Below are 20937 nucleotides of genomic sequence, written 5' to 3'. Positions count from 1 at the left end.
TAAAATACTGGAAGGAGGTGGGAAACGTCTTAAGAGATATGCGAGACGTTTGGTAAAGCTCATCTTGGCTGAAGTTAGGTTTATTTTTATTTTGAATAATATAAAGGTTATCTCGAAAGATTCTTACTATAGTGGTCCGACCACTATAGCTTATTCCGAGACCATTACTGCTATTACTAAGTTTTATTCCAGAAAGACAGACGGACACGGCTATATCGACTCAGCTTTTAATATTAATCGGGAATATATCTATACTCTTTATCTGCTACACATTTCATGACCAAATTGTAATACTCCTCACTGCCAGTGTATTCAGAAAAAGCACAAGTCGCATCAAACATTGTGTATAAAAAGTCGTAGCATGTCTAGATTGCGGTTCCTTTCTTATGGGGGACGTTCCTGACTTGATGACGGGGCCAGGGCCAAACTTGTCGGCATACTATACAAATATACAAACGTACATATATATATATATATACAGTCAGGCATATAAAAAATAAAATTAATTTAAAATTGCTGACAAAGGCGAGCGCAAGGAGCGCCTGGGTTGTATTTATGCAAAATATCAAAATATGATGCGAGATGCTTGTTTGTTGCGGTTGTCGTTGTTCTCATCGTTCTCTTTGTTGTTGTTGTTGTTGTTGATGTTTTGGCTGCTGATGTGCTTGGCGGCCATTGTCAGGCATTGCAAATGGCGGCGCACACGTGCAAAGTGTCCTTAAGGCCGACAGCGTTCGAACCTAGCTACGCCTTCCTTAAATGCGCGCCTCACTTGGCTTGGTTGGCGGCTGGCGGCTGGCTGAGTGCTCGAAAATAGCCGAAACGTGCTTATATTGAATATTTACTATTCGCTTTTCAGCGCTTTACAGTATTCCCAACGACTTAGTGCACAATTTCCAAGTACTTTCTATACTCTGTTTGCATACGTCTTAAAAGGTTGTATGTGCAACTAGTGCTGTCCGCATCTCTGTCGAATTCAAAGTATCACGAACTGTTGTATATATATATATATAAATTAGTGCTAATGCATAGATGCCCCTGCCACGCCCACAAGCAATCATGCTTATCAACAATATGTGAAGACAACCTACAATTTGCAAATTTCAATCATAATACAACAGTCTGCCAAGGACAACTGCGCATCGCCTTAAAATAGCAGAGCAAAAATAGATATGCCACGCCCACTGAACGCCCTGCTAATCAGGCAACTACAGTATCTGCGCAGTCGGCTGCTTCTGACTGCAAGCACCCTACGTTTATTTATTTTTATGTTTTCCATTTCTTTTTTTTTTTTTAAATCTAAATTCTCAAGAACTGTCTGTCATGTGTGCTTGTATGTGTGTGTGTGTGTGTGTGTGTGTGTGTGAACATATGCGCTCGCTCCGCACATGCTTTCAATTTGACGTCAGTTGGATAACATTGCTACCCTTTACTGGTAAACATGTCCTGACAGCCTGTCAAACAAGTTTCAAAGCTGACTTTTAAATATTAATGCCCCGTTGGACGTTGCTAATGCGGTCGCTGCCACTGGCAAAACTCGTATATTTCTTATTAAACGAGTGAAAGGGTCGAGAAGGGGGGCCCAACTTTTTGCAAAATTGAATCATATATGAAAGTTATTAGTCTTGAAGATTGATATTCAACTTTATGGCATCTGCCCAATTATCAAAATATAAATAAAAAATGTTAAATGAAGAATACAATTTACAAAATAATTGAAAAGTTCTTCTCAAATATTGGCTCTACTATTATATTACTCTCCCCCATTATTAACAGATTGATAAATTTATGGTTTTTAATTGCTTGATGGCTAAAAAATAGATAATTTGCGCCACAAATTGTTGCCGCATGCAATCAAAATTCTTATTCTGTCCACGGACAGAACAAATAGCGAGCGTAGCGTAAATGGACGCAGTATATTAGAGCTTTTAAAAATTACATTTACCGACATTTATCTTCAATTTTTTATGCGGCCAACTGTGGGCAAAGCAGAACCCAAAAAACTACAAAAAAAAAGAACACAACAAAAATAACAGAAATAACATTAAAAAAATACGCGAATAAACTGTGCGCAGCGGCAAGAAGAAAAAAATGAAGCAGAAAAACAATTTGATTTAGCTGCAGGCAAATATTAAATGCATGTGAACAGGCAGAGATACGAGCAAGAGTAGAGAGGAAGCGGGGCTGGGATAGCTGAGGCATGGTCCACGCCGCGTGCAGCAGGACAACATCAAAATCAACGAGAAACAAGGCGAAGAAGCGACGGACGACTCTCGGCAGTCAGGACGCGGCCGCGAATTGTAGCCACGCTGACAGGCAGCGGAAAGCACATTTGTAACGATAACGTTCGTTTCTATTTCTAAACTACCAAAAGAGCGTGTGTGTGTGTGTGCGCAATGTGTTTGGTGTGTGCAGTGTCTGTGTGTGTGTCTGTCTATGTGTGACCATTAATTTTGAGCGCGTTTAACATGAAAACTACATGGCACAACTGATTTCGTGCACCCTGTGCAAACACTGGCCATACACTGACACAACACACACATATAAACACAGATAGTTCATGCCCGGGAGCCAACAATGAAACAGTTATACTATAAATAAGTAAGCAAGAGGGCGAAAAATAAAACCAAATACGAAGACAAACAAAATAAACAAGTTGGAAACGTGGCAGCCGGATATAAGCGACTGTGCAATACTCTGTACACAGCGCACTATGAAGTTAAGCAAAATGACAAGAAATGTCTCTGCTTGATCATAAGCTCTAAGATAGACGATAGGTGGGTGCAATATATACGGAGTATATAGAAATTGCGACTGCAAAACAGACAAATCTTTCGTATAGCCATATACTCAGCTACGCTTTGTTAAACAGTGTATAAAGAGGCGAAATAGCAAAACCAAAACGTAATGGGAAAAGCGCAAAAAGCGGGTCAGTGCGCACAAAATGGCAGCAATGATGATGGCGGATGCCGCCGCCGACGAGCGGAAGCTGACGAAAGAGCAAAAAGAAGAAGCAGCAGCAACTACAGCGTGTATAAAATGCAGATATTGCCCAGCAACAACTCCAATTCCAACTGCAACTGCAAGCCCAAAACTGCAGCTAGCGATACTCGTACATCAAGGCGTGCCGCGTATTTTACGCAAAATGAAAAAAAAAACAAAAAACAAAAAAATAACCACAACAATTGTGTGTGTGTGTGTGCGTGTGTGTGTGTGTGCGTGTGTGTGTGCCAGACGGAATAATATACAGCGTGGACACAGCATGCGTTCTTTTCAAAAACGAGAATCATCAGCTCTAACTCACACTCACATACTAGCTGGCGTACGGCGTATGCGTTACGTGAAAATAAATAAGTGCGCTCGAAAGTATGCAACAGAAAGCGAGCACAAACGCAACGGCTGCAAAATGCAACTGAAATATTTTACAAACATTCACACACACACACATACAAAGAGATATGGGAATTTGTTAACAAAACTGTCTGACATTTACAATTCAGTTTTCACAATTTTACTAAAATATTTCTAATTATACCCTGTAACAATTGAAAATTTTTAAAATATGTGAAATTATATAATTCACTGTCAGAAAGATGCTCCTTTGTGTATGTAAGTATATATACCCTGTAAAGTATAAAGACTGGCCAGGTATGCCTAGTCATCTGTCTATATGATCTCAGAGGCTACGTTTCGCAGATTTTTAGAAAAAATTCGTGCAACTATCGACAAATTAAAACACCATATTATATCTCAAGCTCGATTGCATTTTATGTGCGTTGTAAAAAGGGAATGTATTTTAGGGCAATTCAGAGCTGGTTACAGGACATCTTATACTCCATCAATCTCTACTATTTGATGTCTGCATGCGGGAGCATAAATAAGGCACTTCAACAGTGTGTGCGGCGTACTTAACAGTTGGGTAAGCGCGACTACATACTAACTTGATAAATTATAAATTTGATGTGCAATGTCTAGCGGGATTGGGTGCTCGATCGCCTCAGAGCAGCCTATAGGGTATCTACTTATTCATCAATCTCATCTGGGTCCTTTTTGCTGGCTGTGTGTGTGCCTACCATGTGTACTAATATGTATGAATGTGTGTTAAGGCACTTAAGTCGCACTTATAGGGTATCTAACAGTTGATCAGTTAAGACCACGCATGAGTAAGTAAATGAATATCGTATCGTATGTGGGTAATCATGAGTGGGTATCTGCTAGTGTGTAAATAAGTTACAATGTGTGTCAAGGCACTTTAGCTGTATGTACAGGGTATCTACGAGTAACGCAAACCCACCCAAGTGCATTGTCAGGGTTAATGATTGTCGTCTGCTGGCACAACAAAGATCTTTGACTTTGACAGCTGAATTTTAACTGCCACTTAAAAATGCAAGCCATTGTTTGTGAGCGTTCAGTTAGAAGTGCTTAAGTGTGGGTGTGTAAGCGAGTGTGAGTGGGTGTGTGTGAGTAATTGCCTCTATGCATGGCCAATGACATGTGGATTGTGATTGCATTTGTGAATGGGCTTTTGTCGCTGTTGGCCAAAATCAAACCGCTAATTACTGAGGCGCGCCTCAAGGTGACAGCAGCTGGCAACACTGGCTACACTGGCAACACTCCTCGGCATCATTTGCCGTTGTGAGTGCATAATACAAATGCCCAATTAAACGGCTGTGGAAACTCTGGACTGACAGCTGCTGAGCCTGTTTTTGAGTTCTGCCCGAGCTGGGCGTACAATTTCAAAGCACATTCGTGCCGACAGCGCAACCGATAAATTCGTAATGTGAAATGCATTTCAAAGCTGACACTGAAAATAGGTTGTAAAACTTTTTGCTTGATTTACGTTGTTGTCGCTTTTAGTTGACTGTTGTTAAAGTTAATTAGTTGTTGTTGCTGTTACTACTGCAGCTGTTAAATTACACTTAACTGCGCCGGGGGCTGAGTGCGGGCCGAAGGCAATGCGTAGCTGACAAATTACGCATACGCCAGGTGTTGCAGTGATGGCCCTTCAGGCAATTAGGTCAGTCGTGTCTCTGGCCGGCAGTCCATTTGTGAGGTCGGCTCGTTCTCGATTGAGAGATGTTTGCTTTAAGAGGGAGGGAGAGGGGCATGGCAGAGCACTGGGCTGTGTTAGCTGCATTCCCATTGACAAACACTTTTGGCTGCAAATGTCATTGTCACATCTTGAACAGTTTTTGTGTGTGTGTGTATTAGGGCACATCCTGTGGCGGAGATTCGACTGCTGCATTGCCGTTGATGCTGCCCGATAAAGCAGGCCCATTTGGGCCCATTCTGTGCCAGCTGTCTGTCGCCCAACAATGTCAATTACCAGCGCCCGTACACACGAGCCTCATGTCGAATTATCACTCAGCATCTGCCACTGCAGCAGATTTGCACATCCGTTTTACCTTTACCGATTTTTTCCTTTCCTTTAGTTTCTTTTTTTCTTTTAATTTTTTTTTTTTTTTTGCAGTGTTACTTTCTATTTTAAGTGCTATGCAAATAGCTTGGCTGGACCGCTGCTGCTGCTGCCGCTGGCTTCCGACTGATTCGTCCTTTTATTCTTTTGTCGACCCGCTTTCAGCAAAAGCCATTGCCATTCATTCAGACTATGTGTGTGTGCTTGTGCTTGTGTGTGTGTGTATTTGTGTTTAACTTGCGGCCAGCTTGTGGTGTTGTGTATTTGTAAGTGTGTGCGTGTGTGTGCTCGTCCTTGTGTGTGCGTGTTCGCCATTTACTTTTTATTGGTCAAGTTAAGCATTTTGTGTTTAGCATTTGCACACTTGAAATTGTTTGTCGATTTGTTTGCTGTTTGTTCATAGCCAAATTGCCTGTCAACAGGACAACAGGTTTAAGACCCCAGCTATGTGTGCGTTTCTTTTTTTCCTAAAGAAGTGTAGTTGTAGTTAATTGTTATGGTTATAACATATGCTTTAACTGCTTTGAAATCACTAAAATTAAATTGTCGGACGAAGGATTTAAATATTATTCCTTTGCTCTCAACATAAAAATAACTAATTGGGGCAGCTCAATTTTATAAAATAAGTTGTTGATGTAGTGTTTACTGCTTCTGTTGTTTTTATTAATTCACTACAAAAAAGAAACAACTTTTTGACCGATTCTTCCTATAGCGGTATGTACTATATAAGTGCGATATTGAAAGGAGTTTGTTTATATATAAGCGCACATCTCAACTAATAAATGAAGGGCTAGGACTTGTGGTCCGATCCAATGAAAAAACAAAGTTTAAATTGATAATCACAATTTCGATAAAGGGGTTTCGATGTACATCTTGATTTCCCATAAGCGCTGCAGAGCAAGCGTTGTCAAAGTAGTGAACTATTTCGAAATATATGTAGATTCATTTCGCTCCCACACAACCTGTTCGAGCTGTGTAAAAAGAAAATAGTTTTAATTTCATATTGAATGCCTTTGGTATACCAAATACCTGTTCTAAATTGTGGCATAGTTGGCCCCAGGCGACAAAATAATATTTCTATTCATTTGTTTCGCTTTTTTTGTTTCTCCTTTTTTTGCTGCTGACAGTTGACATTCATATTTTGGACAGTTGTGGAAGACATGCTGCTGCAGGTTGTTATGCAGGAATGTGTGCTGGTGTGTGTAGGTGAGTGTATTCTGAATTGCTCGTTTATTGCATTTCACGGTGCAGAGGATATGTATTTTGTTTTATTATTACGCTCGTTGCGCTCGTTTTTGGCAGCGTTGTCAACACAACCAGCCGGCGGGTGGAGAATGGGCCGAGTCCGGGTCCGGGTCTGGGTCCTAGTCCGTATCCGCACCTGCAGCCTGACAATGTAAATATTTGTTTAGGCGGTGCAGAAATATAATATATGCACTGCATTATAAATAAGCGCATTTTTGTAGTTTTCCGTTTTTTGCCCACATTTTGTTGGCAATAGACAATTTGGAATTGAAAACATTTTCTTTTGATTTTGTTGGCTTACAAGCATGCCTGGTGGAATGTGCGCTGGCCGCCAATCCATCAATCAGTCAATCAATCAGCCAATGCAAAGTGGCATGTGGATAATTAATGCCAACCGCACTCGTTTATATAGAAAGCTGAGGCCATTTAAGTCCAATGCTTAACGTTTAATCAAGTGTTCAATTTGTGATTTGTGTGCGAGATTTGTGTTCAAAGCCGCAGCTGACAAACGGTCAACGGACGGCGGGTTAAAGGCCAGTACGGGGCATAAATTAACGCAAGATTCGCAAGCTTTGCTTGTGTTTGTTTGTGTGTAAGTCGAAATTGATTTGCACCTAATGGCTTATGGCTGCGGCACGGCAGACAAGTTAAGTGGCTTTGCCAAATGCTGCGCAGCTTAAAATGTAGTTAGCCAAAGCAAAATATAATAACAAAAATGAATGAAAGTAAAAGCTAAACTAGCACGTCTGCTGATAAATTGCTCGGCCAGACAGTCGGCAACAAGAACTCGAAACTAAATTAAGCGCTAGATGAACTGAAGGCGCAATCCCACCCAAAAAAAAAAAGAAAGTGGCACAACAAATGCAGAACTTTGCAACAAGACAGCAAAGGGGGAGGAGTTTTTATGCCATTTAAATGCCAGCCACGTTTCGAACGATGTGAAAGTGGGTCTATATACTTTGAATACGCTCCGCAGGGTGCCCAAACAGAAACTCTGTGGAGAGTCGCACATGACAAAATATTTGCAGCATGTGGCAAGTATCCCAGCGGCGGCTAAAAATGCTGCCTTATAAAATTATGAAGAGCTGCAGCTACAACAACAAATTTCAAGCACTTAAAGCTTAAGTGTAATTGAAAACGACATACAAAAAAAAAAAAAACAAAAGAATCTTGAGCCCAGAAAATGCCTTCCTCTACTTAATTTAACTTTATGTGGTCTCGGTTCGAATAAACCTCAAGTAAAACTTGACAAATTCCCGGCCAAATACAGATACACACATACACATGCACACATGCAAGTTGCCAAAACCTTCGTCCGTTGCGAAAGAGCATCGCAAACGCTTAAATGCTTGTTTATGCAAATGTTGCGCATACGCCACGTTTGACGCCCCAGGTGACAGGCAGGCAGGGCAATCATTTGACGTTTGCGACATGTTCAAGTTTTTAGCGTTTGCATTTTATATATTTACTGTTTAACTCGAAATGGAATTAGCAAGTTGTAAAAACAGGCCGTTGAGCTGCAGAGCAGGGCAACAATAATAGGCTAAGATTCATTTATCGATTTAAAGCTTGTTCAAGTCCAATTTGCTTAGTTAATATTCTTATCCCTATATATAAAACTGTTTGTCCTGATTAACTGACTGAAAGACTGACTGACTGATTGGTGATCAATCCACAGCCCAAGCCGTAAGAGCTAGGAAGCTGAAACTTTCACTATAGTTACCTTATATGATAAAGGTACACCTTAAGACGGGGTTTTTCCACCCGCAACTATGGAAAATTCGCGAAAAACGTTTGTATGAAACTTTTTTGTTTCCCATCCGATCGGCCTTGAACTCAATTTCAAAAATCTTTGTTCAAATTTATTTGAGGGTTGTTTCACACTTTTCTAAAAATGTATTCTTCCTTTGTGGAAATGGGGGTCAAAGATTTATGGATGACGTTTCGCGCTTAAATTCATTTTCTATATGAAAATTCATTGAGACGTTTCACATTTTTCGCAAAATTCAAATTCAATCTTGTAGAATAGAATTCAAAATTCTTCTTGTAGAAATGCGATTTAAAGAGTTTTTGGGCGCAGTTTTAAGTGTCGCCCGAATTGTTTTAAACTTATTTTCAGAGCTCTACATAAGAGCTTAATGAATACGTGTTTCAACGATTTGGGTAATTCCACCCGCAACAATGGTAAATTCGCGAAAAACGTTTCTATGGAGGTTGTTTGTTAACCATCCGATCAGTTTCTAAATAATTTTGAAAGCTTTTTGAGAACATTTATTTTATACAAGCCACGGGCAAGGCCGGGCAATACCCGTATTATATATTTATATACTTGCGATTATTATATTTATAATCGATACGAAGCTAAGCAATCAAAAATTGCTTACACATTTCAATCGAACATCTGCCTAATTTAATTTTCTCTAGATCCCCGTCTGCTGCTGCCGCGATGTATTAGCAGCTCGCTGCCTGCTACGCCCAGTCAGCTGTATAATTTGTTGTGCATGTCTATGTGTGTGTATGCTGATAATACATTTGACAAAACGCACATGCATATCTTAACATCTAATCGACTTTTACCCTCGCTCCGATGCCGAACTTTGCTTTTACGCTCAACAAAAAGCTGACAAAGTGCTTGGTATTACATGAGGATTTACTTAGATGCCCTAACGTAGCTTTCAGCTATTATTATTTAAAGCATTTAAAAAGGCATATCAAGCATATAATTATATTATATTTATAGTTATTAGTAGCAGATATTGGCGAAAAGGGAATTTTAACTCGTGCTGACAACAAAATATATTTTTTTCTCGAATTTTTTGTAGAGTGTTAGAGCTTCTTTCTTTTACTGAGCATTACTTTCTTTATTATATATTACTTTGCTGTCTCTGCTTTCTTTTATTGGGCCATGTAAATCATTTCAAAAATAAACATATATACATATATTTTTTCTTTGTAGAAAATTTGTTATTGCTCGCAGAGCATTCAAAATCATAATAAATGAGCTCGTGAATGCGTTGTTGCAGCCTTCGAGGTAAAAGCCTCTCAACTTAAGATGCGATAACTTTATGTTTTTTTTATTTGTTGTCAGCCAAGAGTAAAAAGTTGGCTTTTGATGACCTTTTTTGCAGTTGTTGTTTTGGTTGTTTACCTTTATCACACCACATTGTTAGCTGTTTTATTTATGTGAAAAGTTGCACAATTAAGTTGTATTTTACTGCAAAAAAAAAAATTATTTCAACTTGTTGTTGCTGTAGTTGCACTGCAATAATTATTGCCCTCCTTGTATATATAATTCAACGCAGACGAAAATAGAATAGAATGAAAAAAAAAATGTATGCAAATGCACAAAGTCAGGAAAACTTTGTCGTCTGGTGTGTCAATTTTGCGTGACAAAACTTAATTAAAGGCACAGCGCAGGACAAAAAAGCATTTGTCATTTGGCGCATTTATCGAGTACATATATAGCTCATTAGACCCCCGACCCACACCCTTTGGTTGACCTTGAAAGTTGTTTGTTTCCCATGCAAAAACTTAAAGTTTTAGCGCATTTCAAAGAGTTATATATTTTGTTGTATGTACATACAAATATATTTCGCTGCACAAACATATTTTTCTCATTCACAGCTGTCAGCGTGTGGCTGTATTTAATTAAAACCCCAGTTTTTTTCGCATTAACTTTGTCTATTTGGTGTGGAATTCATAGAATCGGTATTGCCCGTTCGCTCAAGCGATTCATAACATTTTTCGTGTACTGAATTTATACGAATTTTAATAAATGTCATGTTTTGCATGCTGTTTGCCTGGCTGGCTGATTGATTTATGTCACAATATTTGCCTGGCGAATCCATTCGCAATCTGAGCGCCGGGCACAGAATGTCTGACCCTTTTGCCAGGTAAACAAACAGGTAAGCAACCACAACGACGGGCTACAAATCAACCTCGTCGTTTCTCTGTGTGTACAGGTGTATGTGTGTGTGTGTGTGCGGGCGGGCCAGTCTGTTGGGTGGGGGCGTGTGTGATTTACAAACTGTTCAAAATTAATTTCAACAGCTCGCCAGAGCCACATATCAGACTATGGTTATATTAAACCTATTTGTATATCCTAGCAAAGGGTAGTAATATATGTACATGAAATACGCTGCGCACTGAAAGTGTTTTTTTTTTTCGAGCCAAACAATTAAGTACTGTTTAATAGGATCAGGTGGACAGTATAGCCAACTGAACGTTATACTCAAGACCTAAGTGCCTTTATAGATTCTAGTTTTTCTACAATACTGGAGTCGATCGGATCGAAACAGTATTTTTTTTGTTTTTCAAGAAATGTCGCCCAAACATGGCATTGATTTTTTATCCTAAGCTCCATACATAATAGGCAAAATATTATAAGTATTGTACACCTATATCATAAAGATGAATATAGGAATAATTAATGGGAAATCGAGTTTTTGTATGGATAAAAATTTGTTTTGCTGAAACTTTCAATCTGTGAACTCTATGTAAATCAACACGGAATCTAATATTTAGGACAATTTAAAGCTCAATTGTATCCAATATGAAGGACAAACAGCCAGCTTCTATAACAGCCAGCTCACATAGGTTTAATCGGCTGAGAATTGTGATTAAATTGTATTATTGCAATTCAAATCCATAACGAATATGTAATATCAACAAACCTTAGCTTATTATGCGCTTAAAAATATGCTTCTTTATTGGACAAGACTTGGCTTAAGTTCCTGTGACTATAAAGACTTCCTATATAACTTTGATAACTTTAAGCTGCCTGTTCACATTTACCAATATATTTGTGATTTAATAGAAATAAGAAAAAGTAAAGGGCGCATTCATCGGAATTAGTTATTCAACTTTTAACTGCTGCACTTGTCAAACACAAAATGTGAAATTCGATTTATACTTGGCTTTCAATTTGCGGCCTGGGTGGGCTGCTGCCAAGCGGCGTTTAACGAGTGCGTTTTGTTGCTGCGATCCGTTACCAAAAGGCCAACTGTCAAAGCATTGCGAAATCTTCAAGCCAACTGTCATAAATGTCGACATCATTAAAATGTCATAAAGTTGCGCCAGGCCGGCCCCGCTAAGCCACCCGCACAGACTTGCCCACAACATCATCAACAACAACTGCTGTTGCTGCTGCAGTAAGTAGATGGAGACACTTCTCAAAAATGTGCAAAAATTTCGCGCACTTCCGTTACATTTCGCATCCTTTTTGGCTGTTTATTTTTTGGCGGCGCTTCCTTTAGACAAACCGCTACGGATGCAGCGGAACGAAAAACTGAGCCACCGAACCCAGCCCAAACGGGCGGGTGGCTGAATGAATCTGAGTCTGCACTTGCTGTAAAATGACAAAGCAAGTTGCAGAAACTATTTCCCTTAAAGATAGAGCAATAGAGAGAGACAGAGAGAGAGAGAGAGAGAGCGAGCGAGCGAGCGAGCGAGCGAGAGAGAGAGAGATAGATTGGTAGAGCCGAGCTGCAGTTCATGAAAATTTCATTTTATGAAAATACTCGTACTTGTATTTTTATAGCACTTACAGCCAACAGTAGATGAGTCAGCTGCAGCAGCTGCAGCAGCAGTAGACAGTGCACTCAGTTCTGATGGCATTTAAAAGTTTCGAGTCTTTATGCCATAACAAGTCTATTAAAGTTCCTAATGGGCGTGCCAAATGAAGCGTTTACCGCGGCCGGCATTAATCATACGCACCGTGGTGCAACATATTTGCCGCGCAATTCGTAAGATCTTGAAAATAAATGAATCTTAACTAAATCCCTAAACGTAACCATAATCGTTTGTTCAACTTGGCTCGCAGTCAATAATCGCAGCTTAAGTCGAAGCCATTAAAATATATATATATATCGAGGGGCGCATTTTATTTTGAAAGCTAATTAAGTGCGTCCATTATACGCGACGAGCGAAGAAGCGGTTGGCGGGGCCCAAGTACGATTAATGAGGCGCAACACGCAGAGCAGAGTGAGAGAGAGACGGAGGGCGTGGCAGCCAGGTCGTGGCAAGAACATTGAATTAAAGTTCAATTGGCCAAAGCAGGGCCAAAGGTCGTTAATAAAGCAACTAATAGCCAGGCCCAGAACTCAACAGCTGAATTTCATATTGCAAATGCCGAAGTTTATTATACGTATCTGGTCTTCAATTTACTTAGTTCCACGCTTATTCGATTGGGCACCTCCTCTTCCTCATCGTATTCGGAAGACTCCGACTCATACAGATCGTCGACAAGTACGCCGCTCGTATAATGTATAATCATGAATAACATGCCAATTATTTGAAATGTAAATAGCGCAATATTATCGCGTGCGATTTCCATTTCAATATTTTGTAAATAATCGTGGAACATATTCTGACAGCCCGTGCAGAAGGGCAGCTCACAGCAGGCGGCCTTCGACCAGGTCCGATTGTCGACAAGATAATCGATCTGGCCATGCATGCCGCAACAATCGAATTGCGCCTCCATTGGCTCAATCAGATCCCTATTCCACAGATCGTACAGCATCATATTCGTAAAATATTGAAAATCGCTTCCATACCGATATCGCGAGATCGCAATAGTGAGCATAAAGAGCAGATTCAGAAAGCTCATAATTAAGTAGCCGGCAAACTTAAATACTGTCGGGCGCTTGGACATGCGTATGCCCAGGATGGCGGTCAGCAAATATACAGCCAGAGAGACTCCGCGTATCAGGGAGACGCGCTGTGATAGACCCATCAGGCATATGGACATGTTCACGTGCTTCAGCTGGCGCCACAGTACATGATTGTACAGATCGATCAGAAAGATGCCGCCCACCGCCAGCAATAAAATGTTGATCTCAATGACAAGGCCCGGCGATACGGAGCAGCCCCAGCCCAGCAGATTTGCCATGCCATCCGCTTTATTATAAATGATATATTATATTCTATTATGTGGCTGGGCTCTGGCTGACTGAAATGTGATGCAGTGTTTATTTACTTTGATGTCGAAAACGAGTTGCTTTTTGTGAAGTTGACCCCAAAGCCAACTGTTGATTTGAGCTTCCAAAGCGGCTGGCAAATATCAACATTTCGCTGTGTCTGTCTCTCCTTTGGGCCTCGCTTCAGACTTGTTCCTGAGGTTTCAAGTGCAAATGAGTTTGTTTTTTGGGGCAATAAAATGCTCCACCTGTTGCGCCCCGTTCCGTCCTGTCCGCCTGTCTGCCCTGTCAAGGCTGAAATAAAAAGAGAAACCAGAAGCAGTCACAGCTAGAATAACAGCCAACTGAAATTAAATATTTGCGCATCAGCCAACTTGATGTTGATTGCTCATGAACCGCACCTACACCCCTCACCACTCCCAGCTACACACGCCCCTCCCTGACACCAAGCAGCATAACACAAGTCGAGCAGTTCGCAATGCATTTGCCAGTATGATACCCTGTATTCGTTTGCAAGAGGCGTGCCTTGTTGACATACTTAACACGCGCATTTTACGCAATTATTTTCTGGCTTTCTGCACTCAAATTCAAGTTCTTGTTCTGTAAATAATTCAATTAAAGCCGCAGCTTAAACTGGTAGCAAATACTTGTTAATTTTTTTTTGTATTTTGTTTAATTTTGCTGTCGCTCAATTGTCGCATGTCAAAATCCACTAAGGGGCATCTCTTTAAAGATGCTCTGGTAAAATTGTCAACAGATGCTGATTATTATTTTTGTTATTACAGTTTTTGACGTATATTATTATTATAGTTTTATAAAATTATTTTTAAAATTTCCATTATTTCTTTATTATCATAATGTTATTTTTATGATTATAATTACTATTAATATAAATGGTATGGTTCTTATTATTATTATTAATGTTCTAATTATTTCAGATTCTATTATTTTTAATAATTTTTAAATTTTATTATTGTGTTCTACTTATTCTCTATTATTATTATTATTTTGATATACTTATATACTTATAGTTTTAATTATGATTTTTGCGATTTTGAAGATTTTAAAGATTTTTCAACTCTTAACTTCTGCAACTTCACCGTAAAATCATTTGCTAGACTCTTTAAATGGCTCAGCAAAAATAAACCCCAATTCATGCCAGTGACAGGTGTAGTCCTCGATTGGGTCTACAGGTCTTCGATGGCAAATGAAGCCCAAAAACGTATTGTTATTGGGCTTGGCAACGGACACAGCTGCATTTTGTACATTTAATTAAGAAACTGTGGCATATTCTGACCAAGTACCGAAAAGGTGTTAGACCCGAACGGCAAACTTTTTAATTAAGCACTTTAAATTCGAGACCTAAAATTAAAGTTGCCAACAAGATGTTAGAATAATACGTTAAAATGGCCATACACGCATACGCTCCACTATCTGATTCCGACTAGTCAGTCGCCTGCCAGTCGTTGGCTAATTTAAAACATTTCAAACTGAAAGCAACACAAAAAGGGGCGCACCAACACTTCCGCTTGCCAAAATGTCAGCAGAGAAAACAATGAACGTCGCTGCGGAAGGTGCGGAAGCAGCGGAAGGAGCGAAAAGTCACCGAGGAAAGAGAATTATGCCATTCAGATATCAACCTTATAGCGGGGACCATTGCATTTAGGGAATTGTTGCATTTAAAGCATTTGGGTGCATAAAAAATGCGCCTTTAAGGGCCTTGTAGCGATGGTTTTGATTTGTGTCTGATTTCGTTTTAAAGAGCCCTGAGCCCTAAAAATTGGTAAAAAGGGGTATAATGTCTTTGTACCCTGAACTCATTGAGAGGGGATTTAGTGTATTTATGCAATTATAAGATCCCATAAAGTATATATATTCCTGATCGGCATCAATGGCTGAGTCGATTTAGCCAGGTTCGCCTGCCTGTCCGTCCGCCTAAAGAAGCTAGAGACTTGAACGTATGTCCGGCTAGTTCCCGCACAGTAAAAGTTTCTTTCCAATAATCGATAGCTTGCCCCGCTTCCAAGCAATCGATAAAAATCGATATGGAAAATGTGTTTTTTGAGCAAGTCCTTTAGATATTGAGGGCTAGACTCACCAAATTTGACATGTTGCTTCTAGAAGATTATATATTGATCAAGTATCTTTAGTATTAGACGGCTTAGGGTATCTCCGAGTCCTTACTAGATCCTTACTAGAGCCCTCTTTCTTTTTCATTATTTATTATGTATTTAAATACTGTAATTAATACTGCTATCTTTATCTACATATATATACATATCTACATATATGTTTTATAGCAATTCATTAAAAATACTGCACATAACTATATCAGCTTTAATTAATTGAATTTAAATGCAATTAATCTGAAATGTGTGCCCCGAAGCAATGCGTTAATTAATCTAAAGATGCGTTGTTTAAATATTTAAAACAAATAAAAAGCATACTTTTATTACGTGCATGTAATGCCAGTGGCATATTAACCAAAACTTTTTTGTATTCATACTCTTTCCATAAAGAGTATGCGTTAGCTAAAAAAAGTTGTTAAATTGGGAATTATTATTAAAGCACCACACAATTCAAAAGCTTGTCTTATAATATACTTTTTTGAGTGTTTAAGCAGGAGTTCAAGGACAGGTAGGTGGTTCAAACCTTAAATCGAAACATTGCTTTATGGAGTGATACGTAATAAAATTGAATAAAGTGCTTCCGCTTCCGTAAAGTGTTTATTAAGTCTAATAAAATAAACTAAAAGCATTAGTTTCATTTTTTCAATAGTAACTAAAGAAATTTAATTATATTAATTAAAAGCTAGATGGGTCATGGTTTATAACGTTTATAATTTCATCGAATTTTTTTAAATTTAATTATTTTTTTTAATATAGTGAACAATTTTTCAAAAGTTACAATTTAATATATATACCAGCCTGGAGTGTCATGATCCGCTTTTAAGTTTGTTTTTATTTAATTTTTTTCTCATAATTATGCAAGCATATTATCCAATAGTTAATGGCGCTGGGTGAGGGCATGTGAATTGAGTTGACAATTAAGCATATTCATTTTTTTCCCTTTGAATGTAAATATGTATTTTTATATATTGCTATTTTTTGGTTGCATTTCAATGTGTATTGCTTTTAATGCAATTAAATGGATGTCATTGTTTAAATTTGAACTTTGTCGCGTTTGACGTTGCTTAAAACATGTTTTAACGCTTCTTTTATTTGTTTTTGTTGTTGTTTCTACTTGCTGTTGTATTTAACTGTTATTTAATTACAATATTGCAAAGAAAAATTGCATTTTGTGGGCCGCAGTCAGCTTGGCCCAGGCCCAGCGGCCCGACACTCATCAATTATTTATAGGATATTGTGAGCTTTAACACTTTGCAAAGAGTTACGTGACGCGCAGCAGGTTGGGCATAGCCAAAGCTGCCAGCCAGCTACTAAGGTTGGCAGCGCAGCGACAGTTCCTGCAGCTGATGCCAAGATATGCGCTAATTGATTTAAAAGTGTTGGCCATGAATTTTTCACGGCCCGGCCATTGATGAGTTTATAATCATAGGATTCGCGCGGCTAGCGAATGCCATATAAATAGCCAGTCTAGAGCTGCCAGGCAGACGACAGTTAGCTATAGTTGCTCCAACATGCTGCTGCAACGCATCTTTCCCAGCATGTACATGGCGCCGGACTCTGCGCCGGCTGAATCGCGCAAGGCAACGCTCTATTTACTGCGCTGCATTTTTCTAATGGGCATACGGACGCCGCCTCGAAGATTCTTTGCCATCTATTGCCTGTGGTCGTTTGCGCTGAATCTAAGCTCCACATTTTACCAGCCCATTGGCTTTCTAACCGGCTACATCAGTCATCTGTCTGAGTTCTCGCCGGGTGAGTTTCTCACCTCGTTGCAGGTGGCGTTTAATGCCTGGTCCTGCTCGGCCAAGGTGCTTATTGTCTGGTCGCTGGTCAAGCGTTTCGATCAGGCCAACGCCATTCTCGATGAGCTGGACAAACGGTTGCTGGTGTCCAGCGAACGTGCCCGATCACATTGTGCTACTGCCCGCAGCAATCGCATCTTCTTTGTGTACATGACCGTCTATGTGGTGTATGCGACAAGCACAGCTGTGGTCGCTGCCCTCATGGGTGTGCCATCCTTTCAAAACTATTATCCTTGGCTGGATTGGCGCGCCAGCCGTTGGCAGTTCTGGCTGCAGTCCGGTCTGGAATACTTTGCCATGTTGGGCGCCTGCTTTCAGGATGTCTGTGTGGATTGTTATCCCGTCAATTATATGCTGCCACTGCGCGCTCACATGGCCATCTTCAGGGAACGGCTTCGTCGGCTGGGCAAGGACCCAGAGGAGAAGCCAGAGCAGCGCTACAAAAAACTCATCGATTGCATTAAGCATCACCAGGTGATCCTGAGGTGGGCCCAAGTTCTTTAATTTTCTTTTGGGACATTTTGTCACTCATGTGCTTCTTTGCACACTTTGCAGCTATTGTGACGTGTTGCGTCCCCTGGTTGGCGGCACCATTTTTGTCCAGTTTTTGGTTGTGGGCATGGTGCTGGGCTTTACGATTATCAATATTGTGATGTTCGCCAATTTCGGCTCACGCATCGCGGCTTTTTCCTTTATGTGCTGTATTATGCTGGAGACAACGCCCTTCTGCATACTCTGTAACTATCTAACGGATGACTGCTACCAGCTGGCGGATGCTCTATTCGAATCCAATTGGATCGAACAGGATAGGTTTTATAAGAAAATAGTTCTGCAGTTTTTGCAGACTCTACAGAAGCCCATTGTTTTCATGGCCGGCAACATATTCAGCATTTCTGTGGCCACAAATCTGACCGTAAGTAAACTTTAAAAAAAGTAGCCTGATTTGAATGTTTTACCTGTTAAGTTCTTCATAGGCCATGAAATTCTCCTTCTCTGTTTTTACGCTGGTTAAACAAATGAATATAGCTGAGAAATTGTCAAAATCAACGAAATTTGAACATGAAGCAGCGCCAATATAAAAATGATTGCTAAATGGATCCATTAAGATATCTGATCAAGAATCTTGACAGCTTGCTTTATTTTTGTAATGTAGTATTTCCATAAATGTGGGCGTTAATCAAAACTACTAAGTAATAGTAGTTAAAAGTGGACGTTTATCAACACTACCAAGAAATTATACCACTTAACCAACACTTCTATGTAGTAATAGCAACATTCATTTATTTCAACACAGAGTTTTAAAGAAATGGGTTAACCAACACTGCTACACACTTCACAATATCAAAGCTGCTTTGAGCTATGTATTTGTATTTGTCTACACATTTATCCGGCTATATGTCCTTATTTTAACTATTGAATACTCTGATAATTGTGTGATTTTTAATAATGTATTTACCAAAACTGCTACTAATTAATCAACACTACTTAGTGAATACAAAATAACTAACACTAGAGTAAATTGTTCGTATAACATTTGTTAAAGCTGCGTATAACAGTTATATAAATTAATATTTCACCTGTCTGCAGACGAAAAGTTATTCAGTTTTAAATTTATCTGCAATATTCATTTGCTTCGTGATGGTTATGACCGAAAAGGCAAATTTAGCAACCTATTAAAAAAAAAATTATACAAATAAATGAAAATATGCCATTGTCATTGACATCACTTACGCTGATGTTGCTGCTCATTGATATCGGCAAGATGCCGCCGGCTATGAAAACGATGGGCTGCTGCACATTGTGTAGAAAATACAATAGGGTCGACTGGTATCTTGAACCGGAATCTATCCAATTACTCTGAAATAAGGCGTGCGCCAGGGCTTCGCAGTCGTCAATAATCAGATTGCAGAGGTAGCAGAAGGGGAACGTCTGCAGCAACGTGGTGATGACAAAAATGAACGAGGCAATGGCCGTTGGTAGAGAGTCCGAGAAGAAGAACACATTAATCAGGGTGAGCCCAAGAACGAGGCCAATCAGCAGGAACTGAGTGAAAATCGTGCCCGAGATCACAGGACGTATGAGGGCGCAGTAACTTCCGAAGGGTGGAAGGTGAATAAAATAAAGAGAGGTTTGCTAGCTCAGCTTCTTACTCGAGTATCATCTTGTGATCTATGACGCACTTGACCAAGGCCTCATAGTGCTCATCCTCGGTCATGGTGTTGTCGGTGCGCAGCTTGCGTATGCGCTCCCTGAGTATGTCCAGGTGAGTGCGCAGGAGGAGCGCGTATATGATTGGATAGGCATCTGACAGCTGATCTTGCAGCACGGCGCCCGACATGATAACATACTCGAGAGTCGAGACAATCCACAGATTGAGGGTATTCTTGTGCCAGTCTATGAGGGGATTGTATATCTGCCAGGGCGGACGACCACTCAGCACGGCGGTCAGATACGTGGAACCCGCATAGACACAGTAGACAAATGTGTAGATGGCAAATACTAGATTGGCACGCGACACAACCAGATGGATTTTCTCGCGCTCCTCCAGTTTAGTGCAGCGCGAATCCAGCTTGTCCAGCAAATCCTTGGCCTTGATCAGACGTGATAGCTTTGTGTAGGTGACGGCCACCTTCACCGAGGAGCCATACGCATTGATGCACACCTGCAGCGAGGTGAGAAACTGGCCCGGCGTGAACAGCTTGATCATTGTCATATAGCTGCCCAGAAAGCCCAGCGGCAAATAGATGGTGGACCACAGGAATGTATTCAGCGTCCAGAAGAAATACAAATAGCGCTGCGGCCCCGCCTTGGGCGGTCGCCAGCCAATGAACTTCATCGCGCGATACAAGTAGATGCAGCCATCCCGTGAGCGCACCTGTTCCGTAAGCGGCGCCGGTTTGATCAGCTTGAAGAGCATCCTGTGTTGACAGCGATATTGTGTTTCTGGCGAATGTGCTGGGCAGCCGGGGCCGACGGTTTATATAGCACCAGATGGGCCGATGGGCTGTCGCCATTTTGGGCAAGTTTTCAATTCAGTGGCAAAGTTTGTCAACAAGTTTTCAAGCAGCTCCGCGCTTTTGTTTTTAATTATTCACTTGCGAATTTATCGCTCTGCTCCGTTATGTTTAATTAACAGAGTGAGCGTTGAGTACAGCGCCTCGCAATTTTCGCATATTTCCACATGTTGACTTTCCGGCCTGCATTAATGATGCGGCCCCCCGCACACAAAGTCAACCAAGGAAAGTGCACATACGCAGCGTGTGCCGTCGTTTTGTTTTTTGTTTTTATTTTACTTGTTTTTTTTTTTTTTTTGGATATGCATCTAAATTGCGGCTAATAAGTTTTCAATTTAAGCTGTCGCTTGGCAGGTGCGCCGCGCACCTTAAGTTATTTGCATGTGCGGCCCATAAACTTGTGTTCTTTTTATA

General features: G+C 40.2%; 3 protein-coding genes across 3 annotated transcripts; 1 reads left to right on the top strand and 2 right to left on the bottom strand.

The window, feature by feature from the left end:
• Window positions 1-12774: 12774 nt before the first annotated feature.
• Window positions 12775-13849, bottom strand: Tsp42A (Tetraspanin 42A). Its single transcript, XM_002059311.4, has one exon. The coding sequence runs from the start codon at window positions 13548-13550 to the stop codon at window positions 12801-12803; it is 750 nt and encodes a 249-aa protein (XP_002059347.1). The 5' UTR covers window positions 13551-13849; the 3' UTR covers window positions 12775-12800.
• Window positions 13850-17218: 3369 nt separating this feature from the next.
• Window positions 17219-18601, top strand: LOC6635873 (odorant receptor 42a). The gene is made up of 3 exons (XM_002059310.3): window positions 17219-17994; window positions 18065-18422; window positions 18484-18601. Exons 1-3 carry the CDS (start codon window positions 17219-17221, stop codon window positions 18586-18588), a joined length of 1239 nt encoding a protein of 412 aa, XP_002059346.1. The 3' UTR covers window positions 18589-18601.
• Window positions 18602-19051: 450 nt separating this feature from the next.
• On the bottom strand, window positions 19052-20447 carry Or42b (Odorant receptor 42b). The gene is made up of 3 exons (XM_002059309.3): window positions 19660-20447; window positions 19241-19601; window positions 19052-19179 (listed from the first exon to the last, which is right to left on the bottom strand). The coding sequence occupies exons 1-3, from the start codon at window positions 20424-20426 to the stop codon at window positions 19105-19107; spliced, it is 1203 nt and encodes a 400-aa protein (XP_002059345.1). The 5' UTR covers window positions 20427-20447; the 3' UTR covers window positions 19052-19104.
• Window positions 20448-20937: the final 490 nt, after the last annotated feature.

The sequence above is a fragment of the Drosophila virilis genome, chromosome 5 (genome assembly GCF_030788295.1).
Source record: "Drosophila virilis strain 15010-1051.87 chromosome 5, Dvir_AGI_RSII-ME, whole genome shotgun sequence".
NCBI lineage: Eukaryota > Metazoa > Arthropoda > Insecta > Diptera > Drosophilidae > Drosophila > Drosophila virilis.
Note: the sequence above shows the minus strand (reverse complement) of the source record. Positions and strands in the feature narration are given on the sequence as shown.